Source organism: Mchenga conophoros, linkage group LG12 (assembly GCF_057382185.1).
Source record: "Mchenga conophoros isolate Kocher_MC1m ecotype Shallow Benthic linkage group LG12, M_conophoros_male_GT1.1, whole genome shotgun sequence".
Classification (NCBI taxonomy): Eukaryota; Metazoa; Chordata; class Actinopteri; order Cichliformes; family Cichlidae; genus Mchenga; species Mchenga conophoros.
Genome location: NC_140537.1, coordinates 11,677,459 through 11,702,542, shown reverse-complemented (window position 1 = coordinate 11,702,542; position 25,084 = coordinate 11,677,459). Strand labels below are relative to the sequence as shown.

Below are 25,084 nucleotides of genomic sequence, written 5' to 3'. Positions count from 1 at the left end.
AAGACTCCTGTAGCGATCACGACTAAAAAGAATTCGTCCACGAAAGGATTACAAATATTTGATTTCGTTTCCTAACTTAGGCTTTTGCTTCCGAATGAAAATAAAGATGGCAGCCCATCTGCCGCAAGAATAACATGGGAAATGGCATTTCAAAAACGTATTTTGCATGGATTGGATTGTTTGAAAAGGTCTTTTGGGAGTCTCCAAACAACCCCGATACGATAGAAAGTGCCTTTGAATAACATTCAGTAGTTTTCGAAAGTACCCGCTAAGTTTACTTTTAGGATAAACGGTGGTTAGCTCTGTTACCGCTGAGCTGCTATTGGAAACCAAAAAAAAGGGGCACAAACTGACAACAAATATTCGTATTCTTTCTTTACTGCTGCTTTCGAACTTCTGTGTATATAAAAGTTGTTAGAATTCAGTCCTAAGCGAAACACGCAAATAGGCGACGTGAAATATGTATACTGTGTGGTGTGTCACGTGACATGACAAAAATGAATGGCCAGACCCCTTCGGGTCAAAGTTCATTGACATGCAAACATGTGATAATTGTGTTTTTGCTGCAATCTCCATTACCCTCTATGTTGAAGGGTATTTGCACTGCTTTTAGTTCGTCTTAAGATCAGATGTCTCAAACTGCATAGCAGTGTAACCTCGAAAAGGAGCGCTAAAAACAACAGTACAATTTAATTCTCTTTAGCTTTATTTATGTAGTGAGTTTACAACAAGCTCAGAAGGCCTTTTGGTAAGGTCACTACATGCATAAGGAACCTTTCATGTAGTCTGTTGATGAATAAAGTCTAACCTGGGGTCCGTTCTTCGTACCTCGCTAAGTAAGTTAGCTGGATTTGATTGTTGACGATTTCGCGTGATCCTGGATCGTTCGGTTCCCCGAAGCTCATCCGGGACTTGCTGTCATAGCAACAGATCCGTAAGCGTAAACCTGCTCGGGAGCAGGCTTGCTTTGTGTAAACAAGATTAGATCGCGGCCACTCAGGTATGTCCGCTTCATTTATACGAAAGCAACAGCGATATTTTACCACTGTTTTACCATAAATAAATATTATCAAAGTAACTAAAGATAATGCAGTATTTGATTCTTTTATTGATTTCATAAAGATACATACAGGTCATTTCCTAAAAAAGGGGAAATGTACTATTAATCATTCTATTTCATGTATTTGATTATTTCAGATGTAATTCATATTTTAGAGTAGTAATAGTAAATTACTTCATGTAAGCAAGATGAGAGACCACGGCTATAAAAGCGAAGGTGGATTTGGGAAGTCTGTATACGCGAGCCACCCATTGCGGAAGGTGCAAGATTGATAAGGAGAGTTTTCAGAATTCAGCGTATATTGCGGGATAGACAGGATCCTTTAGCTCAGCGCGACAGTGTGCTTATAGAGAGATATCGATTTTCCTGTGAGGGTATTATTTACTTAACCAACTTGTTGACGAGGGGGTGCAGGACCACCACCTGTCTTTTTTTGCTCTGCCCTTTTCTTGGTTGCTGTTATAAACAAACAAACAAACAGATTATTTCAGGGTCTCTTTTCAAGAGACTAAAAGCAATATAAGTGATAAATATTACCATTCTGTAGAATATTCTTATATTTCACTTTTACTTGTTCCCATGTTCTAGTGGGTCCTGTTGTGGCTCTAATGTGAAAGAGGATATAATGTAATATAATATATTATAATATAATATAATATAATATGGTGTAATATAATAAATTTACCCTACCGCCTACTGGTGTTGGCCAGAGGGGCCGATGGCGCGATATGGCAGCCTGGCTTCTGTCAGTCTGCCCCAGGGCAGCTGTGGCTACAACCGTAGCTGCCTCCACCAGTGTGTGAATGTGAGAGTGAATGAATAGTGGCATTGTAAAGCGCTTTGGGTGCCTTGAAAAGCGCTATATAAATCCAATCCATTATTATTATTAAATTACTTACTAGTTTAATTTGTCAGCGAGCTCAAAGTTAGCGCGATGATTTGATCTTGGATGTGTCATTTGATCTTGGATGTAGTAAGCGAGGTACGAAGAACGGACCCCAGATGACAATACTACATGTGATTATTTTGCACAGCACAGCAATGGATCACAGCGCAGCCGATGAGGGTCCTTCTCCCAGCAGACAACCTTCAAGTCCTGCTTCTAGAACACCTGTGGGTGTCAAAGGACAAGTGTCACTGAGCAGTCAAAGGCCCAAAGTATTGATAACTCCCTTTCACAGCTCACCCATAGCCAATGCAGCTTTTCACAGCAAACGGACAGCAACTGGGAATCCTCTGGGCTCTCCTGTCAGCTTTTTTCTGGGCACTGCTGGATGTGTGACCACTCCACTCTTCAGAGAAAGACCTACTGCTGCTGGGAACTCAGAAAGACAGGCTCACAGTTCAGGCTCATCACAGGTGACGCCAGGAAAAAAAGTGCAAGCAAGTCCGTCTACTGACAAGGTAAACAGATTTACTTTGAAATGTTATCAGGCAGTATTTAGAATATCCTGTGTTTATATAATGCACATATAAACTTGATAACATGACATTCTCATCGTCTTCAAAGGGTGCCAGCTTGAAGATGTCAAAGTTGGCTGTGAGAGACTCAGTGAAGTCTGGACCGCTGTTCAACATGGAGCTTCATCACAGCCCCAAAGGCAAAGGAAAGAAGACCGTCTCCACTTCAGTCAAACCTCAGGCTGGTTAGTCCATCCATTCCTTTGGAAACTTAAATTTTTATGAAATCTTTTATTGATTCCAGTTTGCTGCAGACAGATGGCATCATAAGTAACAAGTATGCATCAAAGTGCATGCCACGTTTACTGTTTAAAGGAGTAGGTGAAGAAGAAATCTGTGCATATATATCAAAGGAGCTATGTTTAGAAATGTGTCCAAACAGCAGTTTGCATCTGAGTAAGAATACAGGAATTCTCTATATCTGTGTCCGTTCCCTACCTTTACTTCATCTGAACTACTTACATACTTAACAGATTTTTTGCTGGGAACAAGTGGAAAAGACAAATAATGTTAAAGGCTTTAAGATAGGTAGTTCTTAAATTTTAACTAAAAATTGTTTTCTGTTCTTGTTTTGCAGTTGCCTGTGTGAGGCATTTAGTAAACAGGTGTAAATTGATACTGTGCAGTCAGTAATCATGCTCCAAATATTTTTAAAAAGGCAAATCATTTAAGCCTATATACCCGTATTGATAGAATTTCTTCGTTAACTCAAAAGACACGACGTTGAACTTTCATTCCCAGCGCTTTATTCGTTACGCCATTTTACATACATACAACAACAACACTTCGCGGTCAACAGTACTCTCGCGATATAACAGAAAATAACAAGTTAACAATCTCCCTCTTTCTTTTAAAAAAATAAAAGTATAAACACACCCCTGTAAACATTTGTATACATATATGTATATATTTATATAAACAAAAAAAAACTTTTCAAAAGTGCTTTGCTTTACTTAAAGCATACTATCATTGCACACAATAAACAATGGTGCATTTTAATGCAAAGGCAACTTTGTAAACAAACGATTACAGTATCCAGAGTCCTTCATCTAGCGCCTTTAGAAGGGTTAAAGGTGAAACTCCCTTTTTTGTCAGACAATCAGCAAGTTGAGATTTTGAGTCTGACCAACAAACCTGTCTGATTTTCTTGGCTTGTATGAGCTCTTTAATGCTGCTCATTTCTAGCCTCAGTCTCTTCTCTGTAACCTGCTTAGTAGACTTGAGTGCATCAGACATGGAATGATTGTCAGTCACACAGATCAAAGGAAGAGCGTTCAGACTAGTGTTACCAGTTGTAAGCTCAGAAAAAAGTGTTGCCAGGAAGACAGCACTGTCTATTCCATCTGACATGGCAAGAGTTTCTCCTGCCAGTATACTTCTAACCACACGCCTGATTTTTTTTAAAGTGCCAGAAGAGAGGACAAAACTTTCCTCCTTTACCCATAAGGACAATTAATGCCCCTCTTTGAATACTGCCATCAGGAAGGTTGCCAAATGATGAAGCATCACTGAAAACAACCAATGCCAGATCCTCACCCAAGTGCTGAAACTTAAGAGTCACTTTCTCTGCCTTAAGTTTACGGATAACTTTGTTCACTCAGGGCTCGCATAATCGCTAGCCCGACGTCCCGAGGCTAGCGATTTTTCCAGTCGGGCTACCAAAATCTATCTCTGCCCTGCCCGTCGGGCTATCATAGGAAGAAAAAAAAATATGTCAATGCTTTTGCATTCTTTCGGAAATGTAGCTGGGTAATTATGTCATTGGCATCGATGAGCCACTGTAAATATGTGACATATTGAAATCGCGTTTGAATTTGCGCTTGTTTTTTGCTTTCACTTTGCAATCGCACGAACTGTGTATAGAGAGCGACAGTACTGATTGGTGAGTCACGATAATTTGCGCAGCAATTCCTCTGACATCGTCTTATCAATCGTTAGCTTACTATGCAAACATGACGAGTGAAATCTCCCGCAGCAAGCTTAAACATGTGAGAGGTTGATCGCGCAGAGAATCGCTGAGCGTTATGTGAGTGCATGTGTAAAAGCAGCAGGATATATATTTTAGTTCTGCTGAGCTAAATAAGACAGGTCAGGGTGAAGAAGTGACAGCCAAAGAAAAGCTTACCACAAAACGGAAAAGTTATGACAAATCAGACTATAAAGCAAAAATAAAGTGCAGCTTTATGGTTTCATGTACAAAAGAATTTTTGTGGCTGCATTATGACGAGCTAAATAATAACCAGGGGTGCAGATGAGTGGTCCGCAGGTGCGCATTCGCTGTCAAAATAAAAAAATGCGGGCAAGATAAGAAGTTGCAACGCGTGTTTGCGTACATAAGATTTTCTGGAGGAGGACAGACATTTGTTTAGAACTCATAAAGATGTCGAAGAAGCAAGCTCCTTTAAGCAATTACTTTGGTGTTCCTCCACCGCAAAGGAAATGTCAGAAGGAGTCCGAACCACAAAAGAAGCACGTATTCTCGGAAAAGTGGTTGCAGGAGGTGAGCTGGCTTCAAACAAATGATGAACGCACAGAGATGTGGTGCAGAATGTGCCGTGAAAATCCCACTCTAGCGGACAAAAACACTGCCTTTTATATGGACGCAAACGTGCGTTGCAACTTCTTATCTGGTGCGCGTCTTTTATTTTGACAGCGAATGCGCACATGCGGACCACTTATGTGCACCCGTGTAAATAACATAATGTTCTGCCGGGTGTGTTGTTGGTTTTCCCTCGATTTCTGAGTTGACAAGCGCCTTTGTTACTGGGACCAGTAATTTTAAGAAAGGCCCCCATTAGAACCCATGAGAAATGCAAGAAATGCATTATTGCTCAGTCTGCAATATCTTTCCCAGAACAAACACCAATTGCAAATAACATACTAAAAATAAACCTGAAAATTCTGTTTAGAACAGCGTACTATGTTGCAAAGAGTGAACTACCACTGGCAAAATTTAGCAGTCTTTGCAAACTTCAAAAAGCAAATGGCCTAGATCTTGGTTCCACTTGTTTCTTACCCGTGACTTCAGTGGAAATTTCAAATTCAGGATCTGACACAGACGGATTCATGTTCTACACAGTTCTTACAAGTTCATAGAAATTTCTGTTCAATTAGAACCAAGTATTTGAGTTGATGATTGCAATTTTTATACAATGTTGTAATTTTTTTGATTAATTTTTTGTTTCTGTTACAATATTATACTTTTATGTATCATATTGTAAAGGAAACAAAACAGGAAACAAAACATCAGTCAAAAAATTGCTCTCTTTTTTTATTCGGGCTACTTAAATTTATTTTGGGCTACCAAAAACTGAAGAGTCCCTGCCTGAAGGGCTACCAGGGATTTTGAAATTTTGCGAGCCCTGGTCACTTCATGAATGAAGGAGTTGACGATCTCTGCAGCTTTCTTTCATGAATAGACTGTACAGTTGCATCTTTGATATTAGATCCAAGGCTACATGTGTCAAACATAACATCAGGCCTTGTTCATCAGGCCACATTTTTTTTTGACCTGAGTTGCTCACATTCCGTTTCACTTAAGGAAGCATCCCTCTGTACAGCCCGTGCTGCTTGTAACTGAACCGGTTGTAGGTTGTCAATGTAAAGTTGTTGATGCACCTCTATTACATCATTAACTGTACAAATGTCCATACCAACATAAGAAAAGCTGTCATGTTCTTCACGGCCCACAAGGAAGGTAGATTTCAGTACAGGAATGTTATGAGTTGCAAAGTGACTTGAACCAGCCCAAAGGAAATCATCAATGTGACATGCAAGCACTCCTGTAATCTCAGATTGTTCATTCTGCCAATAGAACACTGCAGGATCAACCTGTGATATTTTACCACCAGTTTTGAACATAATGTCTTTGACCTTATTATACCAATAAAGTGAAGCATGCAAGTCCATAAACACACTTTTTCAGTTTCCATAGAACATTGTCCTTGCCAGCTTCAGGTGGGGGACAAAGATAAATGTCTCTTGACAGTTCCATTCCCTGCAATAAGGCAGATTTAATGTCCATTGAATTTACTCTCCACTTGTTTTGACATATCACAGCTAGCACCAGTCTGAGGGACTCAGACACACATGTTGGAGAGTCTTTCTGTAGTTCTTTAGTATTTACCTCTTCAAACCCCCGTGCCACAAGTCGAGCCTTTGGGACAACACCATTAGCAGTTTCTTTGAGTGTACAGACCCATCTGGTAGACACAGATTTTTGACCCAGGTCTTTCACTTCATCAAACACACCATTACTTCGCCAGCTCTCAATCTCCTGCTGCTTACAACAACAACAACAACAATCTTTATTTATAGAGCACATTAAAAGCCAGGGGCATGCCAAAGTGCTTTACATAAAACAATAAAACAATAAAATGATTTACACTAAAACATCGGAGTCATATAAGTGTGGGATTATGTTCACAGGTAAAAACCACTGATAGGAATAATCTATAGCACACAGCTATAGCAAAGTAGAACTGTACCATCATACACAGTGATAGAGAACATAGACAACGCAACAATAAAATAATAAAATAATTAGCACTATAACGTCAGAGTCATATAAGTGTGAGATTATGTTCACAGGTAAAGACCACTAATAAGAATAAGCTATAGCACACAGCTATAGCAGAGTAAAGCTGTACCATCAAACACAGTGATAGAAAACATTGACAGCGCAGGACAATGCAAAACAACCAGACACATTAATAGAATAACTCACAGAAGCGAGGCGAGAATTTAACTAGTAGAAAAAGCAAGTTCAAACAAATATGTTTTAAGCCGTGATTTAAAAGATTAGCAGAATCAAAGGAAATATCTTTTGTTATGAGTACATCTGCATCTCTGTTTTCAGCTTCAGTGCAAAGACCATCAACAAGTGACATGTCTACAGCTTTCTTTTCACCTTCACTACCATCATGCTCAAGATATTGCACATTGTACCAGTTTTTGTATTGCCCTTTTGCTTTTCCCGCTCTGCCTAGCACTCTGGCTGTGTGTTGAACACCGTTGTCTCTGTTGGTAAAAGTGATCAGCTGTCCTGCCCTTAACTTTACATTTGCAGAGACATGATCAGTGGGTGTAGAGGGCTCATTTGCAGTTTGTGTGACAGACATGTTTTCTGCAGTGTGTGTGACAGACATGTTTTTCTGCAGTGTGTGTGACAGACATGTTTTCTGCAGTGTGTGTTTATCCAGCTCCGTAACTTGTCTCTAGATATTGACTTCATTCTTCCAGCATTCATATGGCCTGGCTTCATCAAGCTTTGGTGGTACTTTGCAATTGGAAACCATCCGATGCTACCAATGTTAACTCAAAAGACACGACGTCGTACTCTCATTCCCAGCGCTTTATTCGTTACGCCATTTTACATACATGCAACAACAACACTTCGCGGGCAAGAGTACTCTCGCGATATAAAAGAAAATAACAAGTTAACATTCTTTTCCTGACCTGCTAACGTAGGTCACTGTTTACAGAAGACATAAAATTTTTTAGAGCTTAAGTTTTATTTATAATCTGGTATTAAGTTAAAAATGTTTGGAATTTGCATGGTTTTACACCATTAATCAAAACCGTTCTCACGGTGAGAGTTTAATCCACTATATTTTTGAGTTTCACATCAGCAACTTGTATACAAATATTTTCTCCAAAGTTTTTTGTAGTTCTAACTTGAATGGACTGAATTGACCATCATATTTAACAACAGTGTTGGTCAAGTTAGTTGAAAAACGTAAACAGTAACTGATTACTGATTACTTCCCCAAAAAAGTAATCCTGTTACTTTACTGATTACTTGGTTTCAAAAGTAATTAGTTACTTAGTTACTTTTTAAAAACACGATTTATAACCTGAATAGGTGATAAAGCGATAGGTCTTTCAGCCCAATTCTACTTTTTCTGCATAATCCATCATACAAAATGTAATCAAATGGAAAAGTCTCTTTTTTTTTTAAACTTGTTTTATCAGTTTTAATCTTTTAACTTTATGCATCAACTAAAAATGAAATGATATGCACCATTCTCTGACTTGAAGAAATTTGTTTAACATTTAAACCTATTTTCTGTACATTCCAGCACATAAAATAAAAATATTTTTTGTGTTTACACTCAGTCTTTCAAATAGATGCAAGTAAAACGCAGCAGAAAATAAATAAAATCAAACACTAGCGGTCCTGTTGCTCTATTTTCACCTGTAAAGCAGGAGTAGGGTAGGCGGAGGTTTACCCTGGTGCAGGTGTGCCGCAGCGGTCAGTGGAAGAATCCGCGAGTTTCTCTGTGAATTTCCCATTACGTTGTTGCGCACTCGGTGCTTGTTTAGGGGTTTTTTTTCGCTGTAAAAAGAAGTTTTCTTCCTACGCACAACGGACACTAATGTTTTTGTCACTTTTTATGGAATCAAACTCAAAGTAAGGTCAGTACTTCCACGCTTTAAACGCTGCACGCTCATACTATCTCCCCTACATGATATATTATCCATTGTTGATCTGCACACAGCTGTTGTCGCGAACGTCGCACTCGCTTACGTCATTGTCATGAGACATTCTCGCAAAAAAATCACGGTTTTAGTAACGCAGTAACGCAGCGTTCCTACAAGAAAGTAACGGTAATCTAATTACCGTTTTTGCGATAGTAATCCCTTACTTTACTCGTTACTTTAAAAAAGTAACGCGTTACTGCCCATCTCTGTTTAACAATGAGATGTCGCTGAAGTTCATGTGCGTGTGAAGGCAGACAAGCGAATACAGTTGACAGTATAAAATTTCACAGTTTTGACATTCGCAGAATAAAAATGTTTATGGTCAAATATTTTTGGTCTTTTTGTCCCTTTCCTAGGTCTGAAGAGGAAAAAGCGGAAGATGGGAATGTACAACCTGGTCCCTAAAAAGAAGGCCAAGGCAGTTAAACAGCCAGAGAAGGCAGGTCTATTAATTTATTTGCTCACTGACACAAACGTTGACTGGGGGTTTGGTTGAAAAGAGGCACTCTACTAAGATATTACGCAGTTGTTAATACCAAGTGCAGATCTTTGAATCACATGGCGTTGTATGTTTCCCTGTTGTTCTGCATACACTTACAGACATTGTTCTTTTGTATGGTTAAATGTTGTTAATTCATTATTTGTCAGACTGATTCTGAGTGGGACATTGGCATTTTTCATTTGTCACTGTCACGATGTGGTTTTCTTGTTCAACTGTTTCAGAACTTTTGCTATGAAAGGATGTCTACACAGAATTCTGTTTGCTTGTTGCAAATTGCTTTGTAGTTACTGGTCACTCGTTCGCTTCAATTTGTTATCATACATGTCAGTCATAATGTCAATACTTTGCTCTCACTGGTAGTCACTTGACCTAGAAGTTGAGAAGCTTAATTTGAGACGTGCCCACTGGACTTTGAGGTTGGCAAGTGTTGTCTTCATGGACTTGTTCCTGCAGACTACTTCCAGTTTGGACTAGCCTTTTTTCAAATGACTAGACGTAAATTGTCAGAAAATGTTATTCCTGTCTTTATCAATTTTTTATTATTTTTCTGTGTTTTAGAAAGAGGAGCCTAAAGTCAGAATGGAGAAGAACCAAACTGCAGTTGTTGAGAAACCAGTGAGTCCTCCTGTAACTGTACAGGCTGGAGCAACGACAGCTGTCAGGAGGGAATCGCACGTGGAGGAGATGGAGTCAGGACAAGGGAGCCATGTAGAATACACAGAGCTGGCTTTGGACTGCCTGGACCTGAAAGCTCAGCAGGAGCTTCTCTCACCATCCGTATCAGCAGGTAAGATGAACTTACTGAAGGATAACTGGATTACCTCTAACCTGAAGTCATCACAGCTCCTCTTTTCTTTCTACAATGCTCAGTTTTAGAGTTCACAGGCTTGCTGTGATCTGTATTAGAATAACAGGATTTTGTGTGTAGGTCTGGCAGCATATTCTGAAGTGGCAGAAACAGACTTGGCTGAGGAATTGCCGCTATGCTGCTGTCGCATGGAGACACCTAACAGCAGAGGAGGCCTCTCTGCGTTGGATCAGACCTGCATGGCCATGGAGAGTGCAGATGGAACGGTAAAGATCAACTAGAATAACAAAGACATTCATGGTCTCATTGCCCCTGGAGAAAAAAGCTTCACAGTAAACTATATGAAATAAATTTTATTTGTAAACACATCTTCAGATAAACAATACATGACTTTTTATTTAGCTAAAATTTAGGGTTAGCCAATTAGTGTATGGCAAAACTAAGTACAGCCTTTCTGCTTCGATAGGAATTAAGAGATTAAGTAGTGCTGCTAATCAAATATACTTGATTAGATGACCATTAGTAAGTGTGGGCACCTCTATAAAAGCAGAGGTTTTGGTAAGGCTGGAGCATTCAGCTGTGTTATCAGAAAAATTAGTAATGGTCTTAAAGAAGCAATTGCTGCTGCCCATCAGTCTGCAATGAGTTTTAAGGCCATTTCCAAATAATATAAACTCGTATCATTCAACAGAGAGAATGTCTTTCCATGAGTGAATCTCCCAGTAAATTCACCACAATGGAAGACTGCAGCGGTCAGAGAAATCTGTCTGACAGCTAAAACAGAAAGTCCACAAGTTACATCTCAGACTCTATAGGCCTCAGCATGTTAAATGTTAAAGTTTATCACAGTAAAATTAAAAAATGGCTTGATAGGAAAGGTTTTTAAATGCTATTTTCTCTTAAAAGGTCATGACATCACAGCTTGGCTTTGCTAAGATGCATCTGAACAAAACACACAATTTCTGAATCAATGTCTTTTGGAGAGTTGAGATCAAAGTGCAGATGTTTAGCCTTAATACACAGTGCCACATTTGTCAAAAACCTAGCACAGTGATGGAGAGGTGATGATTTGAGCTTGTTCTGAAGCCACTTTTGTATAACAAAGTATTCTAAAATTAAAAGCAAGACCATCAGCGTGAGAGCTAAAGCTTGGCTGAACTTGTCCTGTCATTCAGCGTGACAATAACCTTGTTTGCATTAATGCTGCATCAGTGTGGTATTCATTTTTTGTGTCTGTGTGTCTCCGCTCAGCTAAATCGCTGTCACAGGCGAGTGATGAAACAGGAAATGATGCGCCCCTCCAACACTGTCCATCTGCTGGTGTTGTGCGAGGATCACCGAGCCGGTATGGTTAAGCACCAGTGCTGCCCTGGATGTGGACTCTTCTGTAGGACGGTGAGCAGACAAAGCACACAAAGTCCTGAGATTATTAATTTACTGCAGTACATGCTCAAATATACTGCAGGACATTTTTGGCTGTTTTTGACTACTTTTGATTTTACCTCTATATTTCACTTTTAAAAGCATTTTTCATTTTCACATACTCTATTAGTATATAGTATATTTACTATACATACTATATACCAGAGCTTCCCAAAGTGTGGGGCCTGCCCCCCAGGGGGGGGCGTAGAGCCATTGCAGGGGGGCGCGGTATGAAAGGGGAGAAAAAAAACAAAAAAATGCTTGGACACTGCTAGCACGGGGCGCCCACACAAACGCATAGCAGGAGATGAAGCATCACTGAATATGTTTCCAAACCAACTTCATTCTAAGCCAAAGACTAGAAAATATGGTGAAGCATATCTTCCCTTTGCCTTCACCTGCACATGTGCCAAGTACGGATGGGTACCGGTAATGGCACCGGTTCTGACATAAACGGTAGTAACCAGACCGAAAAGCAGCGCACATTTCGGTACTTTTTTTTTTTCCCCTGAGATGTCATACACTTTGGATTCTAGCCAATCATTTAACCTTCACAAGGATAGTAGGCGGGCCCACGTACATTCTTTTAGAGCAGAGCTACAGATTAAAAATGCCCAAGGCAAAGAGGTCTAAAGTCTGGCTGTACTTCACAGCAAAAGATGCAAACTCAGCAGCCTGCAGGTGATATTGTGCAAAGGACGTTTGCACAGTATCACTGTTTTTCATTTTGTCATTATTGTATGTAGAAAAATTGACTTTAATCCATTTTGGAATAAGACTCTAACATGACAGCATGTGGAACAGTGATGCGCTCGGAATACTTTCCGGATATTCTGTGTATTTACTTTACACATTTAAAGGGGATGTCGCATTCCTCCAAGAGACTCATTTACAGATGTCTGACCTCTCTTCCAGGAAGGTTCCCGTCTTCAAATCAACACAAATTAACACAAAATATTAGTAATCGCTTTGAGTGTATATGTGGCTTGACAAGTGAAAGATGTGGCGATCGTGGCTCAAGAGTTGGGAGTTCGCCTTGTAATCGGAAGGTTGCCAGTTCGAGCCCCGGCTTGGACAGTCTTGGTCATTGTGTCCTTGGGCAAGACACTTCACCCGTTGCCTACTGGTGGTGGTCAGAGGGCCCGGTGGCGCCAGTGTTCGGCAGCCTCACCTCTGTCAGTGCGCCCCAGGGTGGCTGTGGCTACATGTAGCTTGCCATCACCAGTGTATGAATGTGTGTGTGAATGGGTGGATGACTGAGTATGTAAAGCGCCTTGGGGTCCTTGGGGACTAGTAAAGCGCCATACAAATACAGGCCATTTAGAAACGTTTCAATCTGAAACATGTTGAATGTTTCACTGCTGTTCTTCTTAACTTTTATCCCATAGGGCACCTTCATGGAGTGCAGGCCCTATGGCAGCATCTCCCACCGCTTTCACCGTGACTGCGCCTCCATCCTGAAGGACCGAAAGTTTTGCCCCCACTGTGGAGAGGATGCCTGTGGGGCAAAGGAGGTCACAGTCCCCAAGGCTGATCTGTCACCCTCTGTCCCTAGATTGAATCCTGAGTCATTGCTTCCAGCTGCATCTGCGGTGGCTATGCCGGCTTCAGGCCCAAACATGTTACGAATACAGGGGCTTAGAGCTAAAAAGAGCAGTGAGCCGCAGAGAGGCAGAGATGAGAGCCCAAGCAGGTAACATAGTGCTGCTTGTGGCCATGACATCTCTTCTCCTCACAGATGAAAAGTAAAGACTAACTTCCTGGATGAAAGGAACTATTAAACGATAAATCAAGCTTACTACTTGTTTTTTTTCTCTGCAGGTTAAAGGATGAGGCTGTGAACACTACAGAAAGACTTCCCAAAGAGTCACTGGAGAGCATTCTGTTGGCACTGGATGATGAGAAGTAAGGTTACCCATGAAATATAAGAGTGACATCAGTGTGGGTATCAAAGTTTACACTTTGAGATAAATGAATAAGCTGTATTCTTTTCAGCCTCAAACCAAAGAAGGTCAAGTACCCCACAAGGCAGCTGTACATTTCTGCAAAGCAGGGAGACCTCCAGAAGGTCATCCAGCTTCTAGGTAGCTCACATATGTTCTCAGAAGAAAATTGGCTTTAGCAACATCAACTCTGGATCTACTTCTTGGCGGCTGTGTAAGACCAAAATTTGTGTGTTACAGTTGATGGGAAGGACCCCAACTTTTTGATGGAGGGCCAAAACAAATGCACCCCCCTTTATGCAGCAGCTGCTGAAGGTCACCAGGAGATCTGTCACATGCTGGTCCAGGTGAGACGATATTAGCTTCACTGCAGACTGTTTGATAAGACGTATTGGAGACATGCTTTTTGGACACCCAAGTTGTAAATGCGATTACTCAAGACAAGGTGATACCTCAGGTGCATCTACCGTATTTTCACGACCATAAGACGCACTGTACTAAAAGGCGCAGTCTCAGTTATGTGTGCCATTACTGTATTTAACACACACATAAGGCGCACTGGATCATAGGGCGCATACAAGTACCGTATGCGTATTTAAAAATAAAGCGGGAGCAAACCTGAGTTCGGTACCTTACTCACATTTTTATTACCAGTAATCATCATCATCAACAACACACAAGCATACAAGTGTGCATATTTAAAAATAAAGCAGGAGCAAAACAAAGTTTGGTACTCACATTTTTATCATCAATCAAACCCATCGAAGTCCTCATCCTCTGTGTCTGAATTGAACAGCTGCGCTAAATCTCCATCAAACATGCCAGGTTCACTTTCTTCACTGTCAGAGTCACTTTCCGTGCCGTGCGGCTCCTCGGAAATGATGCCAGCTTTTGCGAAAGCTCGAACAACAGTGCCAGCAGACATGTTAGCCCAAGCATCTACAATCCATTGGCAAATTGTGGCGTAACTCGCCCGGCGCTGCCTTCCACTCTTGGTGAAACTGTGGTCTCCATCGGTCATCCATCACTCCCAGGCCGCTCGCAGCCTTACTTTGAACGGGCGGTTCACACCGATGTCCAGCAGTTGGAGTTCCTTTGTCAGGCCTCCCGGAATGACAGCAAGCTCACAGTTAATTTGTTTCACTAGTTTTTTCACATCGGCTGTGAGATGGGCACGCATAGAGTCACAGATTAAGAGCGATGGTGATGCGTGGAAAAAACCACCTGGTCTCCTTACATACACCTCCCTCAGCCACTCTTTCATCATTTCCTCATCCATCCAGCCCTTTTCATTTGCCTTAATGATGATTCCTGCTGGAAACTTCTCTTTAGGCAAAGTCTTTCGCTTAAAAATCACCATAGGCGGCAGTTTCTGTCCATTAGCATGGCAGCCAAGCACAACAGTAAAAGAAGACTTTTCATACCCCGTTGTGCGTATCGCTACCGTGCTGGTCCCCTTCTTCTCCACAGTGTGACTCACCGGGATGTCAAAAGTAGAGATGGACCGATCCGATATTACGTATCGGTATCAGTCCGATACTGACCTAAATTACTGGATCGGATATCGGAGAAAAATAAAAAATGTAATCCGATCCATTAAATATCACGAAAGCACCTCACAAAACTTGCAACACGCCGTAACTCACCTCAGAACGTTAGCACGTCGGAGCAGTATGCATCACGTGATAGAGCGGCTGTGGCATGCGGGACCTGTCGGTGGTCTGGATAGCATTTGGAGCTTCGCTAGCAACCCGGCATTTCATCTCCGACAAAGTTATCCTGAGAGAAGTAAAGCAAGTGTGTAAGTCCATCTCTGAATGTTTGTAAAGCATTCCTGCGTTAAGCTTAACAAGCGACTGCCTCTCCTGCTGCTACTTCAATCATGAAACTGCTTAACGATCAGCTGATTGACTTTTCTGTCGCGAGTCCATGTCTCTAGTTTGCTTTTGGCCCATTTTGCACCAGAAAGAGGAAACCAGCGGCTGAACAACAGCAGCACGTTTAAGCTTGATCAGCTGTTGTTATTGCATTTGCATTTGTTTATCTGTCCAGTATTATTAAAATTCCAACATCCTTTCTCAGAGTGGTACTGAAAAAACTGGTTCATGCATTTATTACTTCAAGGCTGGACCAACTCCCAGTTTAAATTCAGAAGTGAGACTCCCTCTCCGCTTTTAGTTGGGACTGATTGAGGTGACCTTAGTTTGGCGTTCACTTTTGGGAGATTTCCGATAATGCACTAGTACTTCTACATCGCTCCACTTTTTTCCTCCCCATATGATCATATGAAAGCATTGTCATTTGTTTTTGTCTGCTCTGTTTGTTGTTCATGGTTTCTCTGTATGAGTTAACATGCCCGTCTTGGCTCACAGGTGGAAGGTGTAGTCATACTGAATACTGACTTTAAAGCTTACTACTACGGTACAAACTCTATTTTTTCAGTATGTACTCTATTTATGTATGTTTGTGCACATTGCTTCACCTAGGTCCCATTTTCCTATCAAAATATAAAGTAATTGAGCAATAAGATATCATCTTAAATTTTGTACAGTACAGTATGTGTGAGTCAAGGATTCCCAGTTTAGTCTCTGGTGGAAATTATTCTTTACAAATTTAAAAAAAAAAAAAAAAAAAAAACACATCAGGGTTTTAATAGTTTTGCAATTTTCATTAGTTTTTATTTTTATTTAGTTTTGACTTCAGATTTTCAATTTTATATCAGTTTTAATTAGTTTTTACCAATTGTTTGCTAGTTTAGTTTTTATTTTTTTGAAAATCCTTAGTTTCAGTTTAGTTTTGATTAGTTTCAGTTATAGTTTTAGTTGTGTTTGCAATAATTAAGTGCAACAAAATCCCAGTTTCATCATATCAGTCATGCTCTTCTGCTTATCCTTGGGTATGTTGCTATTCCAGCTACCACACCCTGCACCCTGGACAGGTCGCCTGTCTGTCGCAGGGCTAACACGCAGAGACAGACAACTCACATTCCCACCTATGGGTTCTTTAAATAAATAAATAAATTAGGGCAGATGAACAACCATTGATACCAGGCAACTATAAAATGTATATCTTGGCCCCAATGAGACTATTAACTCTTGCAGCACCGGGTGTTCGTAATTTTGGTTCAAGTGAATTGATAAACTTTTTGAAGGCAATTGACTCACACGGTTATGTAGATATCCCAGTCCTGTTGTCTCGGGATGCATCACGCTGCCTTGCCTGGGGTTAGCTTCTGTTTTCTGGGGATGAGGGTTGAGTGTGCTCCCTTACCTTCTCAAGGTAAGCTAGGTTAGCCTTCTTATGTGAGCTTTTCAAGAGCACTTTAAGGTTTGTGGGATTTTTTTCCCCTTTAGAAATGTCCCTCATAATTTGTCTCTTTCCACTACAAGACACTTGCTTTATCCAAAACACAGTCATATTCAAAGTAATCCCAAATTGGACTCCGGCGCTTTCTCCTGACTTTTCCTGACATGATTCTGCGAGTGGACGGAGCAGCAACACAGACGACTCAACTAACATACTGCCACCTGCTGGCATAATGAGACAGCAAGAAAAAAATCTGTAAACTAAACTTCATTTTTACCCTTGACTATTGTATGACACGCACACATCAATGAAAACTAGACACATTTTTACTATAAATTCAGTTAATTTTAGTTAGTTTTGTGAACACTCATTACAGTTTTAGTTAGTTTTCCTTTTTTTGTTTTTATTTTTATTTCCGTTAACAAAAATGTTTTTTCACTTCTAGTTTTCGTTATTTCATTAGTTTTCGTTAACAATAACAACCTTGGTGCACACACAGGCTGGAGCTAACCTGGACATGTTTGATGAGGACCAGAGAACACCACTGATGGCAGCCTGTGAAAACAACCACCTGGACACGGTGAAGTATCTTCTTCGAGCCGGAGCGTCCGTCAGCCACAAGGTGGGTGGGTCAGTCCCCATCTTGGGCACCGTTAGCGTCTCCTATCAGCCTGGTGTATGCTTTACTCAGATTCTGTGTCATCCATCACTCAGTCTGATTCCACTCTCTGTCATCTGCTGCCACTTCTTAGGACCTTCAGAACCTGAGGTTCTGTTTTTAGAATCATATTCATTTTTTTCAACTGCTTATTAACAAGTCAGGTTAAAGGGGGGGTCCAGGCGAACAAAAGAAAACAACCCCTAAAACATGACAAAGGCATTAGATTACAAGAATCTAAGATTATCGTATAGTTTAAGAGATTCAGGGACCTGAAAACAACCAATACAGTAAAGCAAAAAATATATTTTATTTTCACTACATGGGCAACCTGGTAGCTGTACAGTTTCTAGCTTTACACAATTCAGAAGATCAGTTTATTGATGGGGAGGATTGAACGTGAGTTTTGTCTCGCACGGGAAACTGGTCGCAACTAGCATTGAGAGGTTCAGGCAGCAGCTAACCCAGGTACAATTTTGCAGAAAATCTGCCTACAATTTTGTCTGTGTAGGTTCTCAGCCATCCAGGTCGTTGTAGTCTAAGGAGCTGGGAAGAAAGCAACTGGACCTCTTTGAATTTTGTGAAGATGTTTTACCTCATCCAAGAAGCTTCTTCAGTTTTAAAACCAAAAGGTAGACAGTCCCAGGTATTTAGACCCTAGTGTGGGTTGTCCCTTAAGAGGGTCTAAGGAGCTTGGAAGGAAAAGCATCTGAACTTTTTTAAGTTGCTTGAAGATGTTTCACCTCTCATCAGAGAAGCTTCTTCAGTTCTGGGGTCAAATGGTGGAGAGTCCCAGATTTAAACCCTGTGGGAGTGCCCCCCCAAGAGGGATAAAAGGACCCCCTAATGATCCTCCACCTAATCACATGAGTAAAGGTGTGAAAATGGGTGTAGGTCACAATCAGCCAAGGTTTCAGGTGAGCTCATTGTGAAACCTAGCCCCACCCTATCATGTGATTTCCTGAGGATGTGAGTGGGTGTTAAGGTGTCTGGGAAGGGATCTCAAAACTAGATTATAGATGGCAGACATTTGGTGTCGTAAACCACCGCCTCTGTTCAAAGATAGTCACTCACAGTGGACATAAATGGCTTCATTTATATCCACTGCGACCATCTTTCTGCTGTCTGCCATCGATAATCCAGTTTTCAGATCCCTTCCCAGGCGCCTCAATCCCCACAAACATCTCAACAGGTCACATGTGTCAATCATACACATTAGAGACCAGAACTAGAGTGTCTGAGTCAACCTACTCGATAGCTTTGCAGTGTGAAAATTGTCATTACTGAGTAATGAATAATAATCCACTGGTTTTCCTGGTGTGATGATATGATGGCAGCATTACTACACTAGAATAAAAAAGTGTATTGTTTTGATCTACACACATAGTTTGATTTGTTATGGGTTAGCGAAAATAGGATATGCAAAGTGTTCTGAGTATTTTCAGAATCTGCTCTGTTGTGATTTGTTATTTTATTTATGCAGAGAATTGGTTATGTAATTGTGGCCAAGAAAAGAATTAGCATTGAAGCAACAAATATGCGAGAGACCCCCATTAAGCAAGTTTCTGAAACTACTATATGAAAAATAAATACGCTCACCAGCTGTAAGGCATAAACAGTGGAGCAGGAGCAGGTAGAGAACATTTCTGAGCTGCTTGATGCACTTTGCTTCATCATTTTTTGTCTATTGTCCTGTTTGACTCACAAGGTCCAGAAATCAGTAAAGTTCTCTTTCTTCTGGGCTTTGACAGTGTTGGCAGCAATGCAGTGTTGTTCAGTGTGAATCATGTTGTCATCCCAGGATATCACGGGCTTCACTTGTCTGCATCTGGCAGCTAAACTGGGGCATTACAATGTAATTCATCATCTGCTCTCCAAGGCATCCAAATACATCAATTGTCAGGTAAAAACACGGTGCGATTCACTAACTGCCCCTAATAGTCATGCGTTATGGGGAATCTTGGTGTGACATTTTCTGCGTATGTGTGCACAGGATGATGGAGGGTGGACTCCCATCACCTGGGCCATCGAGTACAAGCACAAGGAGCTGGTCCACCTGCTGCTGGCCAAAGGAGCCGATGTTAATATCAGAGATAAGGTTGGTGTGCTCGGCATACTGTTTTACTCTTGTTCCAGTGTTGGGTAAGTTACTTTAAATTAGTAACTTAGTTACATTACTAGTTACTTCTATTAAAAGTAACTCAGTTACTTCAAGTTACTCGTTACTTTCAAAGTAACTAGTTACTAGGGAAAGTAACTTTGGTTTTACTCAGAATTCTCTTGTTAATGTGTTGCTTCCGTAACTGGATATCCAGCAAGATAGGTAAATGCACTTCCTCCTTCTACGCACGCACCTGATTCAGTAAACAGGTTCTAGCACTTGTAACAAGGTGTCGCAGGCAACCAGAACAGTGTGAAAAAGTATGAAAATATTTGTTGAACACAATACAACAAACCATATCACCAGTAATAATCTCCAAAGAAGAAGAAAAAGCCACACAGTTCCCGCTTGATTGCGTTTGTGTTTTAGTTTATTGTCCTGGCTCATCTAAAGAGAAGCACTAAGTTATTTGTGAACCCCCGCTACAAGAGCGTCTCTCAGCATGGGCCCGAAAAAAGTTCTGTCAGCCGAGGATATTAAGAAGTCGCTGGAGTTTATGACAGAGGAGATTTCTGCTGTCAAACTGCAGCAGAAAGCCGTCCTGGACCTGGTCGAGGAAGTTAAGGCTCTCCGCATCCAGAACGCCGAGAAGTAGGGCTGCTCGATTATGGCAAAAATGATAATCACTATTATTTTCACTGAAGTTGAGATCTCGATTATTTGACGATATTTATTTAACCCTTTAAGACCTACTATAGAACCAAGTCCGCCAGAGCTTATATTATTTTTTTACATGTTGTAGTGCCATTTGTGGGAGCATTTCAAGTTGCTATACGTCAATACAACTGTTATAGCCCATATTTTAATAATATGTATGCATTAAGTCCATAGTAACTACATTAATTGCAAAAAAGTGCAATAAACTACAAAAAAATTGAAAATCGTTTTTGGTTTTTTTTTACATATATTTCTACTTGGAGAAATTTAAGAGGTTTATCCCTCAAAACTTTAAATACAAAAAAGTTGCAAAAAATAGTTTACAACAACAGGAAATTTATTGAGTGTCTTCATAGTTTTATTTTGGAGATACACCAATTTTTATATACTGCAGGAAAAACAAAAAAACAATCCTATAATGCCAGTTTGCAAAGAAAACAGCATGTGCATCAAAATAAACTATTTCCAGCAGTGCAATTTGAGTTCTAAGCATCCCAGAAACTATTCAAAGTCAAACATGACTTATAAAAACACCAGTATAGGTTTTTAAAGCCTACAAGTAAAAAACTACATTTTCCGCGAAGATGACGTCACTTCCAGTTTCGGGCAGGAAATGGCGGACCTGCGATAGTTCGGGCTGACGTCTTTTTCAATGTGGGAAGTGTTACGAACAGCTGATCGAACAGCTGAGAAAAATGTAATAATTAGCTGTATATATAGAACACCTGGCTCTAGTATTCAAGTATTTAATGACTTCATAGAGGAAATATTCTCTAAAACAAATCAAAGTTATGTTTATCTGTGGTGATTTTAATATTGACCTGTTGAATCCGAAAAAGCATAAAATGACCGACGAATTCCTAAACCCTATGTACAGTTTGAGTTTACATCCTAAAATAACCAGGCCTAGCAGAATTACACCACAGGGATAGCTCAGTAGGTAGAGTGGTTGCCCCATGATCGGAAGGTCGGGGGTTCGATTCCCCTTAACAGCTACCCTGAGGTACCCCTGAGCAAGGTACCGTCCCTACACACTGCTCCCCGGGCGCCCAATGGCTGCCCACTGCTTCACTAAGTGAATGGGTTAAATGCAGAGAGCAATTTCCCCACGGGGCTCAATAAAGTACAATAAAGTACACACTTTCTTCTTTCTTCTTCTTTTCTTCATTGTGCCACCTTACTTGACAATATTTTCACTAACAATATGGAAAACAACATTGTGAGCGGAATATTAATTAATGACATCAGTGATCACCTACCAGTTTTTGCAGTTTATGACACTAGTTATAAGAAAAATCAGCATGAAAAACAACTGAGATACAGACGTGTAAGGACAGAAGAAACTATGAATGCACTTAAGAACGATCTATTAAATCAGGACTGGGACAATATGTACAAAGAAACTGATATTGATATTGCATATGGCATATTTCTAAGAATATTCATGGAATTGTACGATAAAAACTGTCCAACAATAAAATACAACAGAAAGCACAAATATTCAGATAGACCATGGATCACTAAGGGTTTACAAAATGCATGTAAAAAGAAAAATACACTCTATAGGGAATTCCTAAAACAAAGAACAAAAGATGCTGAAAATAAATATAAAAAATACAAAAATAAGTTGACCAATATTATACGTATATGTAGAAAGGAGTATTATAGTAAAATATTGAACAACAATAAACATAATATGAAGGGAATATGGGATGTTTTAAACGGTATCATTAAAAATAATTCTGGACAACAAAGTTATCCTCAATACTTTATCGACAATGGCAATATTATGGAAAACACTGCTGATAAGGTCAACAGCTTTAATCATTATTTTGTAAATATTGGACCAAAACTGGCAGAACAAATTCCTGAGTCACTGCCATCAGTAGACTGTAGTGAAAACCTGATTGATAGGAACCCTAACTCAATGTTCCTCACATCAGTGGAGGAAAAATAAATAATTGACATTGTACACATGTGTAAATATAAAACATCTACTGATTGTAATGATATTGACATGAAAATCGTCAAGAAGGTCATTGAAGGAATTGTAGGACCTCTAACATATATTTGCAACTTATCATTTCAGACGGGAAAAGTTCCAAACAAAATGAAAATAGCTAAAGTTGTGCCGCTGTATAAAACTGGGGATAGACGCCACTTCACAAATTACAGGCCTGTTTCTTTACTACCACAATTCTCCAAAATCCTAGAAAACCTGTTTAATAAACGATTAGACAAATTCTTAGATAAATATAAATTACTCTCTGACAGTCAATAGAGATTGACAGACCACGTGACTTTCGCGCATTGCATGCCGTGAACTCGTGGCAAAACAATCCAAGTACCGCATCAAATGCAAGCATTTGCAGCACCGCAAAACGTTCATTCTTCGGTTCCAATAAACTCTTGCTTTTTCTTTGCCCCCCAAAAAGGTATGTACAAAACGAAGGAGAACAATGCCGGTCCGTACAAAGACAGACTTGATGAAAAGTCAAAGAAAAGATACGAGGAAAAAAATCAAACCAGTGAAAGTGTTAGACCCTTACGAGCACACAGAGGGTCAAAAGACGTCAGCGTGCTGCCCAACTTTCACCATGCTCATATTTATAATTATACGGTTCTTGGAGTGAGTGCATACACTCGTGAAGTTTAGTAACTTCAGGTCACTGCAACAAGCCCAGGTACAGTTTACCGACGGATGGGTACAGGACCTTGAAATGCACCGTGTAGAAAGTAAAGACCATCGTACGTATCATAAGTTTACCAGTCTCACAAATCGTCTTCATAAATACACATTCGTTAACCGTTTATTAATATAACCTTTGAGCTCAACGGTAATTAATTAGTAGTGGAAATAATTTCTGGTACGCATCACAGAAATGTAGCAGTGACAATAATATTGTATGCTGTAATCGTACTGGGCAATTAGTGATACAAAACAACTGTTTTATCCTGTGAATAAAATGTTTTTGTTAGTGTACCATGGTAATAACAGAAGCGAAACACAATATTGTGTCGGGACAATTCACTGTTTATGCACAATAAACAAAGGAGCATAAAGCGACAATTTCTGTTCAGCGCCAGACTTGCTTGTAACCTATATCACCAATTATGTTAAGAAAAATGACGCATTAACTACAACAGCAGACTGACCTGTGTGGAAATGCTTGGAGCATTAACCTGTGAGCTGGAGTGTTCTGGGACGTTATATTTTGTCTTTGAATGGCTGCAATCCAGGCCATCCGTCGCCTCTTTGTTACTTCGGAAACATGGCTCGAACAATTTCTCTTCAACGACGTAATCCGATAACAACCGATCTCTTTACCCGTCGACTTCCCGTGGCTGTCATGCGACCGGCTATTGCAGTTAATAATACAACAGCTTCTTGCCATTTTTTGTGTTTCTTTTTATCGCTGTATAACTGATTTCAATTGAAAGCCTACGTGCGCTAGTACCTCTTGCCACGAGTTCCCAGAATTCTTTGCGGTTTTACCCCTGAGTGACGTCACATTTTCAATCTCTATATGGATTCAGATCAAAAAGATCAACATCTCTGGCATTAATCGAATCAATTGAGGAGATTACGAATGCTATAGATCAGAAACAGTATGCAGCTGGAGTATTTCTGGATCTCAAGAAAGCATTCGACACAATCAATCATGACATATTAATTAATAAACTGGAGCGGTACGGGATCAGGGGGGTTGTACTGCAATGGGTGAAAAACTATTTAAGTGACAGGAAACAATTTGTGAAGCTGGGTGTTAGGGCTGCACGATTAATCGTTAGAAAATCGCGATCTCGATTCATACTTATGTGCGATCTCATTTCCAAATGTCAATGATTTTTTTTTAAAAAAAAAAGAAAAAAAGAAAAAGACGACGACGACGATTGTGCCGCATCTTGATCCGGGACGTACTCTGCATGAAAACAAGTGCTCACTCTTCCTGCTCAACAAATGACAAGGGCGGAGCCTTATACCACGTGATACAGAAGCTGTGCCGTGTGATGCTAAAATTAGCAGGGAAAAAACAACGGAGAGCACGTCAGGGATGATGAGAAAGTGACAGGAGAAAATCCGTTCCGGTCAACCACCCAAACATCAATAACGGGAACCTTACACAGCGCTTCCCTATATATGTCGAACTCAAAGAAATTACGGAGGCTATCACTTATCACCTGACCAAAGATATGGCTCCCATCAACACTGTGCAAAACGAGGGATTTAGGAAAATGATCAACACCCTAGACAAACGCTACACAGTGCCGTCCCGCAACTATTTTTCTATTGTTGCACTACCTGCTCTATACACGCAGTGTCGAGCAACGGTGGAGACAGAATTTCAAGCAGTACAACATTTTGCGGCAACAAAAAACGTGAGACATTTGTTGTTTTTATGTTTATTTATTGTTTTTATGTTCAGTCTCAACTGTTACGAAGTTGATGTGCAGTTAATAAGTGCAATAAATATTTATACTGGAAAAGAGAATCGTGAGAGAATCGTGATCTCAATTCTATGCCAAAAAATCGTGATTCTCATTTTATGCAAAATCGTGCAGCCCTACTGGGTGTCCATTCCTCATCATGCTTGGACATTGCTTGTGGTGTTCCACAAGGCT

At 40.3% G+C, this 25,084-nt stretch overlaps 1 protein-coding gene across 3 annotated transcripts in view; it reads left to right on the top strand.

The window, feature by feature from the left end:
• The window catches only part of LOC146562173 (histone-lysine N-methyltransferase EHMT1-like), a 51,989-nt gene that overhangs the window by 422 nt on the left and 26,483 nt on the right, over positions 1–25,084 (top strand). For 2 of the 3 annotated variants that reach the window (XM_085293684.1, XM_085293683.1), the window contains exons 2-14: positions 2,095–2,464; positions 2,571–2,706; positions 9,361–9,443; positions 10,065–10,293; positions 10,435–10,580; positions 11,566–11,709; positions 13,125–13,429; positions 13,558–13,641; positions 13,732–13,820; positions 13,920–14,026; positions 17,485–17,607; positions 19,445–19,546; positions 19,637–19,741. In XM_085293684.1, the coding sequence (XP_085149810.1) occupies positions 2,095–2,464; positions 2,571–2,706; positions 9,361–9,443; positions 10,065–10,293; positions 10,435–10,580; positions 11,566–11,709; positions 13,125–13,429; positions 13,558–13,641; positions 13,732–13,820; positions 13,920–14,026; positions 17,485–17,607; positions 19,445–19,546; positions 19,637–19,741 (2,023 nt within the window). Of the gene's footprint in view, positions 1–733; positions 1,001–2,094; positions 2,465–2,570; positions 2,707–9,360; positions 9,444–10,064; positions 10,294–10,434; positions 10,581–11,565; positions 11,710–13,124; positions 13,430–13,557; positions 13,642–13,731; positions 13,821–13,919; positions 14,027–17,484; positions 17,608–19,444; positions 19,547–19,636; positions 19,742–25,084 lie in introns of those variants that run through there. The other variant, XM_085293685.1, reaches the window with a different exon arrangement.